At 38.6% G+C, this 16,007-nt stretch overlaps 2 protein-coding genes and 1 pseudogene across 2 annotated transcripts; 2 read left to right on the top strand and 1 right to left on the bottom strand.

The window, feature by feature from the left end:
- The first annotated feature begins 1,133 nt into the window (after positions 1-1,133).
- LOC110745408 (large ribosomal subunit protein uL24z pseudogene) lies at positions 1,134-1,742 on the top strand (annotated as a pseudogene).
- Positions 1,743-3,997: 2,255 nt separating this feature from the next.
- Positions 3,998-7,137, bottom strand: LOC110746341 (mitochondrial outer membrane protein porin 2-like). Its single transcript, XM_088255035.1, has 6 exons — positions 6,905-7,137; positions 6,719-6,786; positions 5,247-5,357; positions 5,076-5,162; positions 4,778-4,986; positions 3,998-4,629 (listed from the first exon to the last, which is right to left on the bottom strand). The coding sequence occupies exons 1-6, from the start codon at positions 6,951-6,953 to the stop codon at positions 4,323-4,325; spliced, it is 831 nt and encodes a 276-aa protein (XP_088111161.1). The 5' UTR covers positions 6,954-7,137; the 3' UTR covers positions 3,998-4,322.
- A 2,831-nt stretch (positions 7,138-9,968) lies between these two features.
- ACA2 (calcium ATPase 2) lies at positions 9,969-15,462 on the top strand. The gene is made up of 7 exons (XM_021945489.2): positions 9,969-10,575; positions 11,694-11,748; positions 11,833-13,781; positions 13,884-14,042; positions 14,172-14,343; positions 14,467-14,765; positions 14,870-15,462. Exons 1-7 carry the CDS (start codon positions 10,399-10,401, stop codon positions 15,107-15,109), a joined length of 3,051 nt encoding a protein of 1,016 aa, XP_021801181.1. The 5' UTR covers positions 9,969-10,398; the 3' UTR covers positions 15,110-15,462.
- Positions 15,463-16,007: the final 545 nt, after the last annotated feature.

Raw genomic sequence — 16,007 nt, 5'->3', positions numbered from 1 at the left:
CAGCCACATGAAACCTTGGAACCCCAAAAACCCTTTGACCCAGGCACTCTGGTTGAAGAGATTTCACAAGAAGGGGGGTAATTGGAAAGAAGCAAAGGAAAAGTGGGAATGGAGGATCGACGAAATTAGGGTTCCAAATGCCTATAAAAGAGAGCTTCCTCTACCTAGAAAGGGACACCATTCCAGAGCACGACTAAGCTTTGTCAAGCAAACTGAAATTTACTCTAGACACCCCATCTTTTACTTCCATCGTTGTTTTCTCTCTTTCTGAGATAGAAATCCTCCTAATTTTCCCTTCTCCACTCTGAACCTTTTCCTTCTGAAAGAAATTCATGTTTTTATATCTCTCTCAAATTGCTAAACTTGTGAATGCTTAGCTCTCATGCCACAAGCTCCTCAAGCCAAGCCACTTATCAATTGTTTACGTTCATCTGGTTATTAGTGAAAAGAACCTAAAAGTGTTTTCTAAGATTTCAGCGAATCTTTCAAAACTCTTTTGGGAGCTTGGTCCTTAAACTCAGGCATCGGGGGTTTTTGTTTGTTTTCTTCTTACAGCAGCCCAAACTCATTTGTCAGGCTGCTGGAACAAAAAGGCCCCTACACTAACTTAGTACACAATGTTCATCTTACACACAACATACCATCAACAGAAGCAAAAATATCAATACATAGAATAGAAGGGTTTGAACTTTGAACAATGGAAAATTGGCAAAGAAACACACAATGGAAATGGACAGTTAAGGCCACGTTTGGAAGGTGAAATTAAACACGACAAATTTCGGTTAAAATGGCGCCACGTCCGATGTTTAGGGAACTTAACAATGACGAGATCGGACTATTCAATTGGACAACTGCTCCACAGACGAGTTCGAAACGAAGCTTAAGTGGGTCTCTATGGGCACAATAATATCTCGTACCGTGTTCGAAACAAGGCTGAAGTGGGTATTATTTAGGCCTCAAACCAGCTTCGTTTTATTTGGTGGAAAAGGCCTCAGACCAGTAATACAGCCTTAGACAAATGCGGGCCTCATGTTCATCCGGCCCAATATCACCAATTGTTTGTGACCAACGGAAAGACCGAAAACCTACTAGAACGACGTCGTCTGCTCAAATCTTCCCTTTATAAATACAGCCAGAAAAAACCCTACCCAAACCCTAGGAGAGCGAAAATGAAGTACAATCCCCGCGTCACCAGCTCTAGGCGGAAGAACCGCAAGGCTCACTTCACCGCGCCGTCGAGCGTGCGGCGGGTGTTGATGAGCGCGCCCCTCTCCTCAGACCTCCGCGCCAAGTACAACGCCCGATCCATGCCGGTGCGCAAGGACGACGAGGTCCAGGTGGTGCGCGGGACCTATAAGGGCCGCGAAGGCAAGGTTGTCCAGGTGTATCGCCGCAAGTGGGTCATCCACATCGAGCGGATCACCCGAGAGAAGGTCAACGGTTCCACGGTCAACGTCGGCATCAACCCATCCAAGGTGGTCATCACCAAGCTCAGGATCGACAAGGACCGCAAGTCTCTGCTCGACCGCAAGGCCAAGGGTCGCGCCGCTGCGGACAAGGACAAGGGCACCAAGTTCACAGCTGAGGATATCATGCAGAACGTTGATTGATTTCATTTTGGTTTGTGTTTTTGTTAGTAAGATTAGCGACAGTCAAATGAGCTTTTATTGTAAGCACCTGAATTTTCATTATGCATTGATGGATTTGGCGTTTAATGATCTCTTTGAGGATCTTTTGAGACATGGATTTTGCCCTCTTTTTCTATGCTATGGTATTCCTGGAAATAGTTTTTGGATTTATTTATTTATTTATGCCTATATTATATGCTTTGATTTTGATTTTGATTTTGATTGATTGCTGGTTTTTGATTTTTCTGCTGATAGTTTTTTTATTTGCATCTTACATATGTTATTCCAAATGAAGGGTAGTATATTTATTGTGTTCAATAGCAGTGTTATATGCATAAATAAAGGCCTCGTTATTGCATATGGACTAGGGTTTTTACTGCATTGATGATTTTGCCTTTCGATTGAGATTTTGGTTACTCTAGGACTTGATTTGACATTGGTTTAGCTACTGTAGAATTCAGATAGATATCTTGACTCCGAATTGTGACGTTCATTCGTTTACTTTTATTTTAGTATGATATTGAGCTGTCATTACATTATGTGCAGTAAATCCGTGATGTGATGTATGTGGGTTTAATTGTTCTTATGGATACTGTAGAATAATAATGTGTAAGGTGTTTCAGTTTTTGGAGCCATCAAAGGTTATTTTTCATGCTCTGTTCTCTGCGTTACAGTTGGTTCTAAGTTTGTCCAAGAAACTCGTCTCTTCCGTCTTAGTAAGATTATACATTACTCACTTGAAGTGGTTGATTACTTTCTCGTTTCTTCTATCTTAGTAAAATTATACATGTCTTGTGGCATGTTCCTATTACTGTCAAATGATGAGTGCTTTATGCTCTTGAAAATTTAAACAAAATTTGTCTTTGCGGTGAGCATTTCTTTTTAGTCTCGTGGATTCGTTGTAGCTTCAAAATGATCTTGAATTAGCAAATCTTGGTACTTTATAATCAGTCTGCATAAGTAATTGTGTTTGCTTTTCTCAATCTGTAAGTATTTCTCACCTCTCTATCTCAGTCTCACTCATCGATGAGAATGATAAGAAGTAGTTTCGCCTAGTGGTCTTAGGATTGGAGAATAACACTGATTTATGTGCCATTGATGCGTTGTATGTTTTGCCTTCTGAAACTCATTGTTTAGTTTTCACCTCTGTTATTGCGCTTGTATCATATAATATTCAGTTCCCTGTTGGATCATTTCCTTGCTGTTTATTGAGATCCTAACTTGGTATGATTTGTTTTCTTTTCATCCCAGCTTTTTGGCATTTTTGTTGCATTCTCAGACTAAATTCAACTTTTAGTAGGATTATATTATTCTAGTCAAGTAACAGATCCTACTACTCATTTCTTTCTAGCTCTCTCGTTCAACCCTCTACTTAAATTTGCCTAGTTCACCCATCTTATACTCCGTACATATGTCCCACTCTGCAAATCCCTTGCTCTCAGTCAGCTAGGCACAGCTTACGGCTGACAGCTGATCAGACTGTGTAGATGGCTCACGGCCGCCAAGGATAAAATAGATGTATTATGAAATTTGAACATGCATTGTGCACGGCAGTTTGCAACTCAACTTTCCCTAGCTATTCTGAGCAAATTGCTTTGAGTCTTCACCTAACACTTGAAACGATGACCACAAAGAGTTTTAACTTGTATCAGTACCCTAGTTTATTTATTCATTAATTATTATTGTATTTTTTAAAGTATCCTATTTGCAGATTCTTGCTTCTTAGGATGTGGCTGAGTTTGTTTATTGGTTCTGAATGTTGTTTTATGTCCTAACTTTGTACCTCTCGTTCGACTTTTGGCATAGTTTCTTGTAGTAGCCTTTTGCCTTGTTTGCTGGGATTTTTTCTCCATGTTCTTGTAGCCGTTTCCTTCTTATTGAAAAGAAAATTTCCAAAACAGTTGAGATCAGTAAAACTTTTATTTATTTTGCGAAAGGATGGCTGGTGTAAGTTACAACCCAACGAAGTAAGGACTTGAGGGTGAGCCTAACCAAATTCTAGGTCGGGCTTAGGTTTAGTCGAATTTGACCTTGGCAAGCTAATTGTTAAAGGGATAAAAAGGGCAAGAATAAAAGAGTAATTATACTGCATTCCCAAACGTAATTTTATCTGGTATGCATATATTGTTACATCAACTCAAATATGCCTAGCGCCAAGTTTACTGTCATTACATGATGAACTTGGCCCAAAAGCCGTTTAAAATCGAGCTAAAGATTCAGCGCATGAAATATGCTGATGCCACATAATTGAGATAAAGGCCTTATGAGAAACTAGAAAGAAACTAACCACAACTGGGGCAACGTATAGTTTGTTGGCATGATCAATTTTGCATTTATAAAAACCATTGGAGTTACTCTCGGCAGGTGGATTCTTTCAAACAGACAAGTGGCATATCACCTGGCACAACATATGTAAAAAAATTCTCTATCAATCAGAATTCTAAGGTTTCTCCATACAAGGAGACTAGAATATGCAACGACTTAGCGACCTACAGTTATAAGCCAAAAGAATATAGAGAAAAAGAACAAAAGAAGACCACGGTAGAGCCCGAGCATCAAACAATCCATCCACATTGATCAAGGACCAGGAAACATGTTTCTGTGGAAACTAATTATTAAGTGCTCCTCTCGAGAGCCAGCCAAAAAATTGAACCAGGTATTACGTTCCAGCAAGGCATCATTAATGCCTAAAAATCACGGCTTGAGGGCAATGGCCACTCCAAACCTGGGATTTTTGTCCAGGGCCTTGGTGTCGATCTCCCCAGATATTGTCAGCAACGACTTTGGTATGACCTCATGCTGCAGGAGGGCCCCCAGCTTTCCATGATTGTTGAGCTTAGCTTTCACTACAGTCAGAAGATCAATAGCATATGACCCTCCCACTGTGAAAGTGTTCTCGTTTGTGGAAAACTTTCTAGTGATCTCTCCCACAGCAGCAGTCCTCTTCAACACATCCAGGAAATGCACATAAGATGCTCTTATACTGTCTCCCTTGTCACCCCTGAGAGAGAGAGGATTTCAGAATATTAAGACTAGAAAAGTTCCAACCATTCTAAATACTTACAACAAAAGAGAAAGAAACAAAAGTTGCTTACGATAACAGAGTTTAAACTATTGTCTTTGATTATGGTTATGGTACAAACACTTACAGAATTATTGAAGCAGACTGGTCTGGTTTGTTCACGCTAATTCCAGCAGTGTACTTTGTAAAGTTTCCAGAAGTGGTGTCATAACCCCCTTCTGCACCAAATGCAATGGTTGGGGTACCAATTGTGGCTGAAAAATCAATGGCTGGCGATTGATTCAAGGCAACGGCTGTAGTGAAGGTTGCATGGTCATGGAAGTACTGAACCTCCAACTACAAAATAAAGGCCAAGTAATTATTATATCATTAAGCACAATTCCCAATATAGAGATTTATTAGTCTAAAGATCCCAGATTTTATACCTTGCCAGAGTTATAATCGGGTACTTTGAATGAAGCAATAGTCTTTGTTGATGGGACAATCTCATTGATCGTGAAGGTTGTCGCGATCTGCCAAATCGAGAGAGAAAAGCGGACATGATTAAAACAACAAGAATATTGCTTGTAATATATTCAACAAACGACGCAACCCACATTTGATTCTGTGTCAACTTTGACATCAACCACAGTGTTCTTGTACTTGTATTGTGTCACGATGTCCCCAGTGGAAAGTCCTCCTTTCTTCACCGCTGTTGACGTGAGGGCCTAAAAGGGGCAAAAAGAAGAGGTTTGGAACATAAACTTATATTATGGCTCAAATAAAAAGGAATAAACTCACAAGACAACTTCCAGGAAGAGACACACAAAAAACCAACACTACCATAATCTCAAGGTTTACTTGATCTAAAAGAGTTGTACTTTCCACTATTAATCAACCTGAATACTAAGCAGCCAACAGTTTTATTGCCAAACTAACATTCTAACTCAAGCTTTTGAAGTTTCAAAAGGGTAAACTTAAGAATTTAAATCTGACCAGCATCGATCTTGAAGCATAGTAGGAAATGAAAATTATGAGTTGTAAACATCAATTGAAATAATAACTGTAATACTAATAATAATAACAAATGATGGACACAACTCAACATAAGAAATAAGATATCCCTTCCAGCTCGCTACACAAGAACTGTAAGGGTTGACACTTCAGGTGTCCACTTTCATGAAGCAAATAAAAGTATAGAAGGTACTACGAGCTTAAGTTTTGAAGCTTCAAAACAATATTGCTTAAATATTAATCAGGGTGAATCTTAAAACATAGTTGTGAGATTTAGCTTTTAACATCATTTTAAATAGTAACTGTAACCATATTAACTGCACACAAAAGTCTAAACCTATAATAAAATGAGAAAAAGAAAATAGCTGCACAGGGAGCGACAACAAAGAGTAACATCTTCCAAAACCAGGCAATCCACAGTTAACAACACTGCACATGCACACATGAATAGGGGGAAGATTGAGACATTGTCGTGAGAGTAAATGATATAATTTTTTTACAAAAATCCCAATAGAGAAGAACTTCAAGCACGAAACACATGAAAACTTGACAACCCCTCCCCCAATCCATCCTCCCCCATTTTTCAGGAAAAACAAAGATAAGAACATACATAACTGTTCAACAGCAGAAAGGACAAATTGTACACCAAAATTTAGTACTCCAAGATCAAAAGAATTTCTAGATGCAACAACAGTTTAAACATACTTATCAAATGCTTATTAAGTGAAAGTTGCAAAGCAAAAAAAAAAAACGTGAAATATAAAACAGAACTTATTAAATAAACAATTATGATATAATATAAAAGTACTGAATGGGCATAACTGAGTTCCTTGGAGCACAGCTACAAATCACAGAATGACTCAATTATCAAATGCTTAAGACTCCATTTCCAACAAGTTGATAAAAATAGCATACGATTGCCAATATCATCTAACTAAGGAAAAAGAAAAAAAAACACCGATCCAAACCCTAAAATACGATCCAAAAGTACATTTCTCAATTATTCAATTAGATATACACGTTTTCTGTGCCATTGAGGCTAAATACATATCAAATCAGAGCTTAGAGTGCCTACCACACCGGCATCGCTGTAGGTGGAGACGATGAACTTCTGATCGGAGTTGTAGTCCTTCGTTAGAAGATCTGCAAACAAAGCCAAAAGGCAGCGTTTTCAACAGAAAATTACGTAATCGAGTCAGCGCAGAACAGTACAAAGATGAAGAAGAGAAGTGAGTGATCAGTAGAAAAACCGATTCTTTACCTTTGGCTTTTTTGCCGATGTCGGAGAAAAGTCCAGGTCCCTTGCTCATCGTTGCAGAGACGGACACAGAGAAAGAGAGAGAGTCTGTAATTTTGGGAGAGAGAGAGAGAGGTGAGGAAGCGAAAATGAAAGTGTGAAGGGCTTGCTTTGTTTATTTTCGTGGTGGCAAGTTTGTGCTCTTATCGACGGTTGTCAATGTCTACTGGTGCCACGTCTCCTTCCAACCGTTGATTTCAATACCCCAAACCTCAGTTACACCTTTCTGCTTCTTCTCTTCATCTTCTTCTCTTCTTGATTTGTGGAATTAATTAGTTATTAATTTAGGGTCAAGAAATAAGAATCAATGATTTGATGATTAACTTAACAAAAAATTACCAGATGAATCACTAATAATTAAATTTTTCAAGAAGAAACACACAGAAGTTAATTTTAAGAAAATTCGAGTCATAAATAGGTTAATTTTATGAAAAATAATAAAATAGGGAAATTCATGGTACAATCTTCGTTGGGCTCACAGGCACATGAATGAAAAGCTAATCCAATTGAAAGCACTTTGGGCCCAAAAAGGAATTAAAGATCGGCCTGCTTGTAGAATTATAAAATGATACGATGGCAGAAGTTTTTGAATCAAATGAAGCAAAGCAATGCCTTATCAAGCGCGGCCATGTTCAAATTGAAATCCAATCCAAATAGGTCAAAGAGGATGTTTCTAAGGGAAAATAGGGATGTGGTGTTATTAACTATAGTGTTAAATACGAGTGATCGACATGACGAGTAATAAATAGATACACGTGTTATAATATGAGTGAATTAATAACACCACGTGACAGTGTGACGATCACACGATCACACTGAATAATTTCTCGTTTCACAATTGTCTATTGAGCTAGCATATCTAACTAACTCCGAGTTGATATTTTAATTGTAAATTACACAAAGTTTGATGCTAAGTTGGCATGAATCATGATTAATAATGTGTTAGGAGGATTATACACGTTTGAGAGATACCTCATTTGTTTATGGTTAATTGCATGCTATGGAAGAGAGGGCTATAGCTAGTACAACATTTCAAAGATTTGACTTCGATCAATCTTGACAGCCAGAGGCCTCCAAAAAGTGAAGGAAAAAAAGGCTATATGCATGCATAACAGGGAGTGGGAGATGCTGAAAAATATTGGACCAAAATTGCCTCAACATTTCGCATGACCTTGGTGCAAGAAAGAGAGCGTAGTCCCTGGGAAGGGGTTGTTAGACTGTGGTTGCAGAAATTGCTGGTACTCTTCTTCTGCAAGGAATCAAGATTAAAGTTGTTGCAGTATAATTTCTTGATTTAATATTTTCATCCTTGAGGATATAAGAAATTAACATGCGAACATGCGAACTCAGGCTTCCTTCCAACACTAGCTAATAATTTATTAATTAATTTTAATTTTTAAAATGACTAAAACTTCTTAGTTATTTTATATGACTAATTTGTAGTTTTAAAAAACGACCATACAATTAATAAACACTTTAATGAAAAATACTTTGAAGTGACTAATACTTTGATTCATATTCACTTTGATTTCAAATTAGCAAACATGTCATAAAAGTTTCAAGACAGGGTGACATATAATGACACAACATTACTAAAGTTGGGAGACGCAATACGTGCAACAGTAAATATAAAAGGGAGATTCACTATTATACCAAATATAAGAGCCCAAATTATAAATAAAAAACCTATATAAAATGAACTTTAGAAACACACCCAAAGCCCATTTATAACACAACAAAAAGATTTTTAACTTCTTTTAAATTACAAAACTGCCATTGATTTCTTAAAACAAACCCAACCCCAAAATATCATAAAAAAACACTCAAAACATTCAATAGGGTATTAAAGTAATTTAATAACTAAAATTAAATTCAATAGGATCAGCTGTCATTTTTGGGGTTTTTTTATATAGTTTATTTATATAAATTAAATGGTGTATGGTTTATTTATAGTTTTAATGTTAAGAATAAATATATAACTAAATATCTCAATATAAAATTAGTGGGAGGCCTGTTGGGACGTGAGCATCATCATCATGGCATCCTCTCTAAAGACTGTTGGAGCAGTATCGGTCTTATTTTTTTCCTTTAATGAAAAAAGAGGTTCGAGTCGTCCCTAAGTATTGAGTTCAGATCTGCTGTCCCTAAATTACCTGTCTCCTCCCTATATCCTATCTAAAATTTTGACACTTGTCTCTACCTTCAACAGTACACAAACACCGTCAACTCGCACAGAAAATATTGTAAAATATCAATAGGCGGCACAACGCTTCGTCTTCTCCCTCAACCATGGCAGTATGAGATTCTCCTCCCTCCAACCTCGCAGCGGAAGTAAAATCTGACACCCATCTCTCTTACCTTCAACCTCGCAGCGGAGAAATTTGGAACCACGGCATGACTGCTCCAGATCTGGCGAAAACCTTGCTATAGGGAACTCTTTGGGCGTGGGTTTCCGATATTCAAAAACTAACAAATAGATGTCAGGGAGGGTTCATTTATCCTCCGAACAATACAGAGAAGAGAAAAAAATATACTCTGAACTGGAATCTGTTGAAATTGTTATTATAATAAAATAGTGTCTTTAATCTTTTGAGAGGAAGTTGTGGTGAGATTTGGTTTTCCTTCGTCTTGCGATTTTGAAGAGAGAGAAAGTGATGGTGCCACTGCAACTGCCATATCTTCTATATGAGTTAACGGTGTCTGTGTACTGTTTAAGGTAGAGACGTGGGGACAGGGAGACAGAGACAGGGTATTTAGGGTATTTGGGGACAGCAGATCTTAACTCCTAAGTCTTGGTCATCTTTCTGATATACGCGTAGCCAACGCGGTTAGTACCAATAGTCAGCTTTTTGTAAATTTCCTTTCAATAATATTCTGTACATTCTTTTATCACATGGTGTGACTTCCCAACAAAAAAATGTAACGTCAACTTTATTTTTTATTAAATTATTTTATTGGGTCTGATTGTTTAATTTTTGAAGAAATAATTGCTTGAAATCAAACTCTATATAATAACATTCAAAACTTGGTAATTTGAGAGTTGAGTGTTGACCCCGGTGAATGTTCCAAAAGACTAGGAAAGAGCAACAATGAACCGCCATTAGCTCCCAAGCCATGTAATTGTAATTCCCACCAGAATTTCGGATCCTCCTTGGTTGTTTTCCTGGTCCTTGTTCTTGTTCCTCCACTCAAGTCTTTCCTATTTTCGCTTACCCAATTGAACACAAAGCTATTCCGTTTTCTTTTTGTCAAGTCCCCCACCTCACTAACTTTGATCCTTCTCAGAAATGGCACTGAAACTTACCTCTCTGAAAAATGCTTTATTCTACGCGCTTGCTTCTCATTTCTTGAACTTTGAAGCTACGCTAATACATATATAGTGCAACATCTATATATATGTGTTCTGTGAGGAGATTGTAATAAATTAACTAGTTTAGTAAAAAGGTGAAAGAAAGGTAATGATGGAGAGTTATTTGCAAGAGTTCGGGGAAGTGAAGGCCAAGCATTCGTCTGAAGAAACGTTACAGAAATGGAGGAACCTTTGCGGTGTTGTCAAGAACCCAAAACGAAGGTTTCGCTTCACTGCCAATCTTACCAAGCGTTGCGAGGCTGCTGCTATGCGCCGTACCAATCAGGTTTTTGTTTCTTATCTCTGCTGTGCCATTCTTCTTCTTATTAGAAGTGCCTTATCCTTATGTGCTGCCGGTGTATATTATATATTAATAATATGCTACGCAAGTAAGGGACTTATAACTCAAGTGGTTACGAACCTTGTTTTTATATCCGAGGAGGTTACTATATTCGAATCTCCTTCCTTAATATCGCTTGTATAAATACACAAAAATAAAAATAATATGGTATGCTATTTTTTGAATAAAGAGAACAGAACAGGGCTGTTTGATTAGCTGTAGTACATACTCTGCATTGAAAGACTTGGGTTACTAAACAAATTATGAAACCGGAAGTATCAGTGCGATTACATAAGGAATGAGAAATATAGCATGCAAGCTCTATATAAAAAGGTCAAACGCGTCTTGGTTGGAGATGCTGTGAACTTAATATTCTTGAAAAATAAAGTCAACCCAATTCTTTTTAATTTGCACACAAAAAAGGGTAGTTGACAGAATTGGATTTCGACCATTCAAATCAAATTGGTCAGTTTTCAGGTGGTGCAATTTTTATCATCTTCTTTGGTGGTCACATCATATGTTTGAATTTTGAATCCTCTGCCGCCATATTGACACAATTGACTGAATGTTGTGGAACTTCAAGATCATGTTCAACCTTATCTGTTATCTTGGAGAATTAACCTCTCAGTGCTTAATGCAATAATTTGTGATTAGAAATCACTATTGCCATTGGTTATTATGGGTGTCTTGCCGTAGTTCGGAGGGGTGCTATCAGTTCAAATTCTTTACTTTCACAATATGGGAAGACAGTACTGCCAATAATTTCAAAATCATCCTTTTATCTCATCTTTTCAATTTCCTTTTGCTCAAATTTTCGACCGGTACTAATGCCATAGTAGGTGACTGCTACATGGTGTTGTGCTTAGTATATAGACTTGGTGTTGGGAGAATGAGATATAAGTTGCCATGTGGGAACTTAGAATACACTTGGTGATAGGAGAACAGAAATTTGCAATACCGGGGTGTGTTTCGTCCTCAAGAGATGACGAAGATGCTCAGATTACAATTTTCAACTTCAAATTCTTTACTTATTTATTGATTACTTTGTGGTTTCAATTTTGCAGGAGAAATTGAGGATTGCTGTTTTGGTTTCTAAAGCTGCATTTCAATTTATTCAAGGTGAGTCTCTTTGGCATTAAGTTAAACATTATCATACATACTACAAGGTGGTTCATGCTTATTCTAAATTCCTAATGTCTGCAGGTGTGCAACCAAGTGACTACGTTGTACCTCAGGAAGTTACAGACGCAGGTTTTCAAATTTGTGCTGATGAATTGGGATCCATTGTTGAAGGCCATGAGGTAAAGAAGCTGACATTTCATGGTGGGGTAGCTGGTATTGCAGAAAAACTCTCCACATCAGTAAAAGATGGGCTTAATACCGAATCCGATTTGCATACCCGCAGACAAGAGATTTATGGAATTAACAAATTTACAGAGAGTGAACAACGGGGCTTTTGGATATTTGTTTGGGAAGCCCTTCAGGATATGACTCTTATGATCCTCGGAGTATGTGCTTTCGTGTCTTTGATAGTTGGGATAGCAACAGAAGGATGGCCTATTGGTGCCCATGATGGCCTTGGAATTGTTGCAAGTATCTTGTTGGTTGTGCTTGTCACAGCAACAAGTGATTATCGCCAATCGTTACAGTTCAAGGACTTGGACAAGGAGAAAAAGAAGATTATCATCCAAGTTACAAGAAATGGATACAGGCAGAAAATGTCCATTTATGATTTACTACCTGGTGATATTGTGCACCTTTCTATTGGTGACCAAGTGCCTGCAGATGGGCTATTTGTTTCAGGGTTTTCTGTGTTAATTGATGAATCAAGTTTAACTGGTGAGAGTGAGCCTATAATGGTAACTGCTGAAAACCCCTTTCTTCTTTCTGGTACTAAGGTCCAAGATGGATCTGGCAAGATGATGGTTACCACAGTTGGGATGAGAACCCAATGGGGTAAGTTGATGGCAACTCTGAGTGAAGGTGGAGATGATGAAACACCATTGCAGGTGAAGTTGAATGGAGTGGCAACCATTATTGGGAAGATAGGCCTTTTCTTCGCCGTTGTGACTTTTGCAGTAATGGTGCAAGGATTGTTTAGTCATAAACTGTCTGAGGGGACACACTGGAGCTGGACTGGAGATGATGCAAGGCAAATGTTAGAATTCTTTGCTGTTGCAGTTACAATTGTTGTTGTTGCTGTCCCAGAAGGGCTGCCACTGGCTGTGACATTGAGCCTTGCCTTTGCCATGAAGAAGATGATGAACGATAAAGCACTTGTTCGTCATCTGGCGGCTTGTGAGACTATGGGATCAGCCACAAATATTTGCAGTGACAAAACTGGGACACTCACAACCAACCGCATGACTGTTGTAAAATCATGCATTTGCATGAATGTCAAGGAGGTGAGCAAACCCAGTGAAGCATCTAGCTTGTTCTCTGATCTGCCAGAGTCTGCTAAGAAACTTTTGCTGCAATCAATATTTAATAACACTGGTGGAGACGTTGTGGTTAACAAAGAGGGAAAGCATGAGATATTGGGAACACCTACAGACACTGCTCTATTGGAGTTTGGCTTGTCACTTGGTGGAAATTTCCAAACAGAGAGACAAGCTTCTAAACTTGTTAAAGTTGAGCCATTCAACTCAACAAAGAAACGGATGGGGGTAATCCTGGAGCTTCCTGAGGGAGGTCTGCGAGCACACACCAAAGGTGCCTCAGAAATAGTTTTGGCCACCTGCGAAAAGGTGATCAATACAAATGGCGAAATTGTTCCCCTTGATGAAGCATCCATCAACCATCTCAAAGTTACTATTGAGCAATTTGCTTGTGAGGCCCTTCGAACTCTATGTCTTGCCTATGTGGAACTAGAAAATGGGTTCTCTCCTCAGAATCCTATTCCTGTTTCTGGTTATACTTGCATAGGAATTGTGGGAATTAAAGATCCTGTTCGTCCCGGTGTCAAGGAGTCTGTTGCAATTTGCCGTTCAGCTGGTATCACAGTAAGAATGGTTACAGGAGACAATATAAATACTGCAAAGGCTATAGCAAGGGAATGTGGGATTCTCACTGATGATGGCATAGCCATTGAAGGCCCGGAGTTCAGGGAGAAGAACCAGGAAGAACTGCTTTCACTCATTCCTAAAATTCAGGTATTATCTCCATTTCCTTTTGAGTCACACAACCGGTTGGGTTTGCTCCTTACTGAGTAAGGTTTATGAATCTGTGAGACTGAAATTTGAGTTCCTCTGTAGGTGATGGCTCGATCGTCACCTCTGGACAAGCATACACTGGTGAAGCACTTGCGGACCACATTCGATGAAGTCGTTGCTGTGACCGGTGATGGAACAAATGATGCCCCAGCACTTCACGAGGCAGATATTGGACTAGCCATGGGAATTGCTGGAACTGAGGTGAGTACATATAACTTTCCAGTATAATGCTTTGTATGATAGATATCTTCACTTTTGTTGGTGTTTCTTAATCGTGAAGAAAGCGTTACAGAACAGACCTTTAGCTAATCATACGTCCCCTTCTTTCAGGTGGCTAAAGAGAGTGCTGATGTTCTAATCCTGGATGATAATTTCTCCACAATTGTGACAGTGGCAAAATGGGGACGTTCAGTTTACATAAACATTCAAAAATTTGTGCAGTTCCAGCTGACGGTTAATATAGTTGCTTTGATTGTAAACTTCTCCTCAGCTTGTTTGACAGGTTAGCATGCTCACATTTGATTTGTTGCCCACTTCTGTTATTTACTTCGACTTCCCATTCTTTTCAACATAGAAATCATTTCTTACTTCTGCTTGTGCTTTTGCACAAATTATTGTTCTTCAGGGAGTGCTCCCCTCACAGCTGTTCAGCTGTTGTGGGTCAACATGATCATGGACACACTAGGAGCACTGGCACTTGCAACTGAGCCTCCAAATGATGACTTGATGAAGCGTCCACCAGTCAGAAAGAGACAAAACTTTATCAGTAATGTTATGTGGAGGAATATTTTAGGGCAGTCTTTATATCAGTTTACAGTGATATGGCTTCTTCAGGCAAAAGGAACAGCAATGTTTGGTCTTGACGGACCAGATTCTCATGTGATCCTCAACACTCTCATTTTCAACACATTCGTCTTTTGTCAGGTAATCTTTTTCCAAAAGGTCTCATACTAATTCACGATAATTCAAAATTTTACCCACTTGGATGTTTACTGCTACACAAAATGTGACCTGGTTCTGGTTTGCAGGTTTTTAATGAGATAAGCTCCCGTGAGATGGAGGAAATAGATGTGTTCAAGGGCATATTGGATAACTACGTCTTTGTCGGAGTCCTCAGCTCCACAGTTCTGTTCCAAATCATAATTGTTGAGTTCCTGGGAAAATTTGCAAGCACAGCACCCCTCACCTTGGCACAATGGTTCATCACTGTATTCATTGGATTTTTAGGGATGCCAATTGCTGCTGGTTTAAAGAAGATTCCTGTTTGAACTACATAGAAGTAGGGGTTAGATTTTTCTTTTTCTTTGTTAAGGAAAACAAAAAAATTTAGGGAGTTTAGAAGCCTAAATTTGGAAACAGATCTCTTAAAATTCCCCATCCTGCAAAGGTGCATGAATTGATGAACCATTATTGGTTTGGTTGTTGTCTATAAGCTAATTAGCCCACAGTAGCTACTCTACCCAAGCCAAAGTCTCCTGTTTAACTAAATTAAATTGAATGCAAGTTTTACATGGTGAACACAAGGTTGATCTCCTGTATCCTTGCAAGTCCTGTAATTCCTCAGACTGTATTTTCTTATCTTTATGTAACTAGTTTTCTGCTCTGGCAATGATTTCTTTAACCTTTTTGTGTAATTCTCTTTTCTCTGCACTACCTACTAGTGAATCGTCTCTCAGAGAAAAACTTAGCTGTCCCAGTACCACTTGTTCCTATAGTCATCACGAACGGGCATATACAACAGTGGAGAAGATTACAGATTCATCCCTAGAGTGTAGTAATGCCATTTTCCCATGAACAAAGTTCCAATGCTGCTTCTCTAGTCAGTAAAGCAAGATACAGAAATAAACACACAAGTATTTTCGTCTAAAGGAATCTCTCAAGATTGCATGGCATTGGTATCATCTTTATCACCTTCCTCACTGAATATGTACCGACTCTGATACTCCATCAAGTATTATGTTGATCTCTTCACATCCAAAAACGGATGGTAAACTCGGGTAATATCCTCCATCTCCACAATATTTCGCTTCCGCTTTTGACATGCCAACACTGAAGCTGTTATGAGATGGATAGCATACCTCAAGGGGATCAATGGGAATCCCACGGGGGGATTTGTAATTTGTGCCTCTGTTGGTAGCAACAACTAACAACTAATATTGGAGCCAT

Source organism: Prunus avium, chromosome 6 (genome assembly GCF_965620075.1).
Source record: "Prunus avium chromosome 6, drPruAviu1.hap1.1, whole genome shotgun sequence".
In the NCBI taxonomy this organism is placed as follows: Eukaryota; Viridiplantae; Streptophyta; class Magnoliopsida; order Rosales; family Rosaceae; genus Prunus; species Prunus avium.
This window is presented reverse-complemented; position numbering and strand designations above follow the sequence as displayed.

Bases quoted from the DNA above. Each gene is read 5' to 3' on its own strand.
- LOC110746341 (XM_088255035.1), bottom strand. From the start codon at position 6,953: ATGAGCAAGGGACCTGGACTTTTCTCCGACATCGGCAAAAAAGCCAAA. The intron at 4,987-5,075 runs GTATAAAATCTG...TTTATTTTGTAG, and splicing joins CCGATTATAACTCTGGCAAG to TTGGAGGTTCAGTACTTCCA. The intron at 4,630-4,777 runs GTAAGTGTTTGT...TCTCTCTCTCAG, and splicing joins CAGTCTGCTTCAATAATTCT to GGGTGACAAGGGAGACAGTA.
- ACA2 (XM_021945489.2), top strand. From the start codon at position 10,399: ATGATGGAGAGTTATTTGCAAGAGTTCGGGGAAGTGAAGGCCAAGCAT. The intron at 13,782-13,883 runs GTATTATCTCCA...GTTCCTCTGTAG, and splicing joins CACTCATTCCTAAAATTCAG to GTGATGGCTCGATCGTCACC. The intron at 14,766-14,869 runs GTAATCTTTTTC...TCTGGTTTGCAG, and splicing joins ACACATTCGTCTTTTGTCAG to GTTTTTAATGAGATAAGCTC.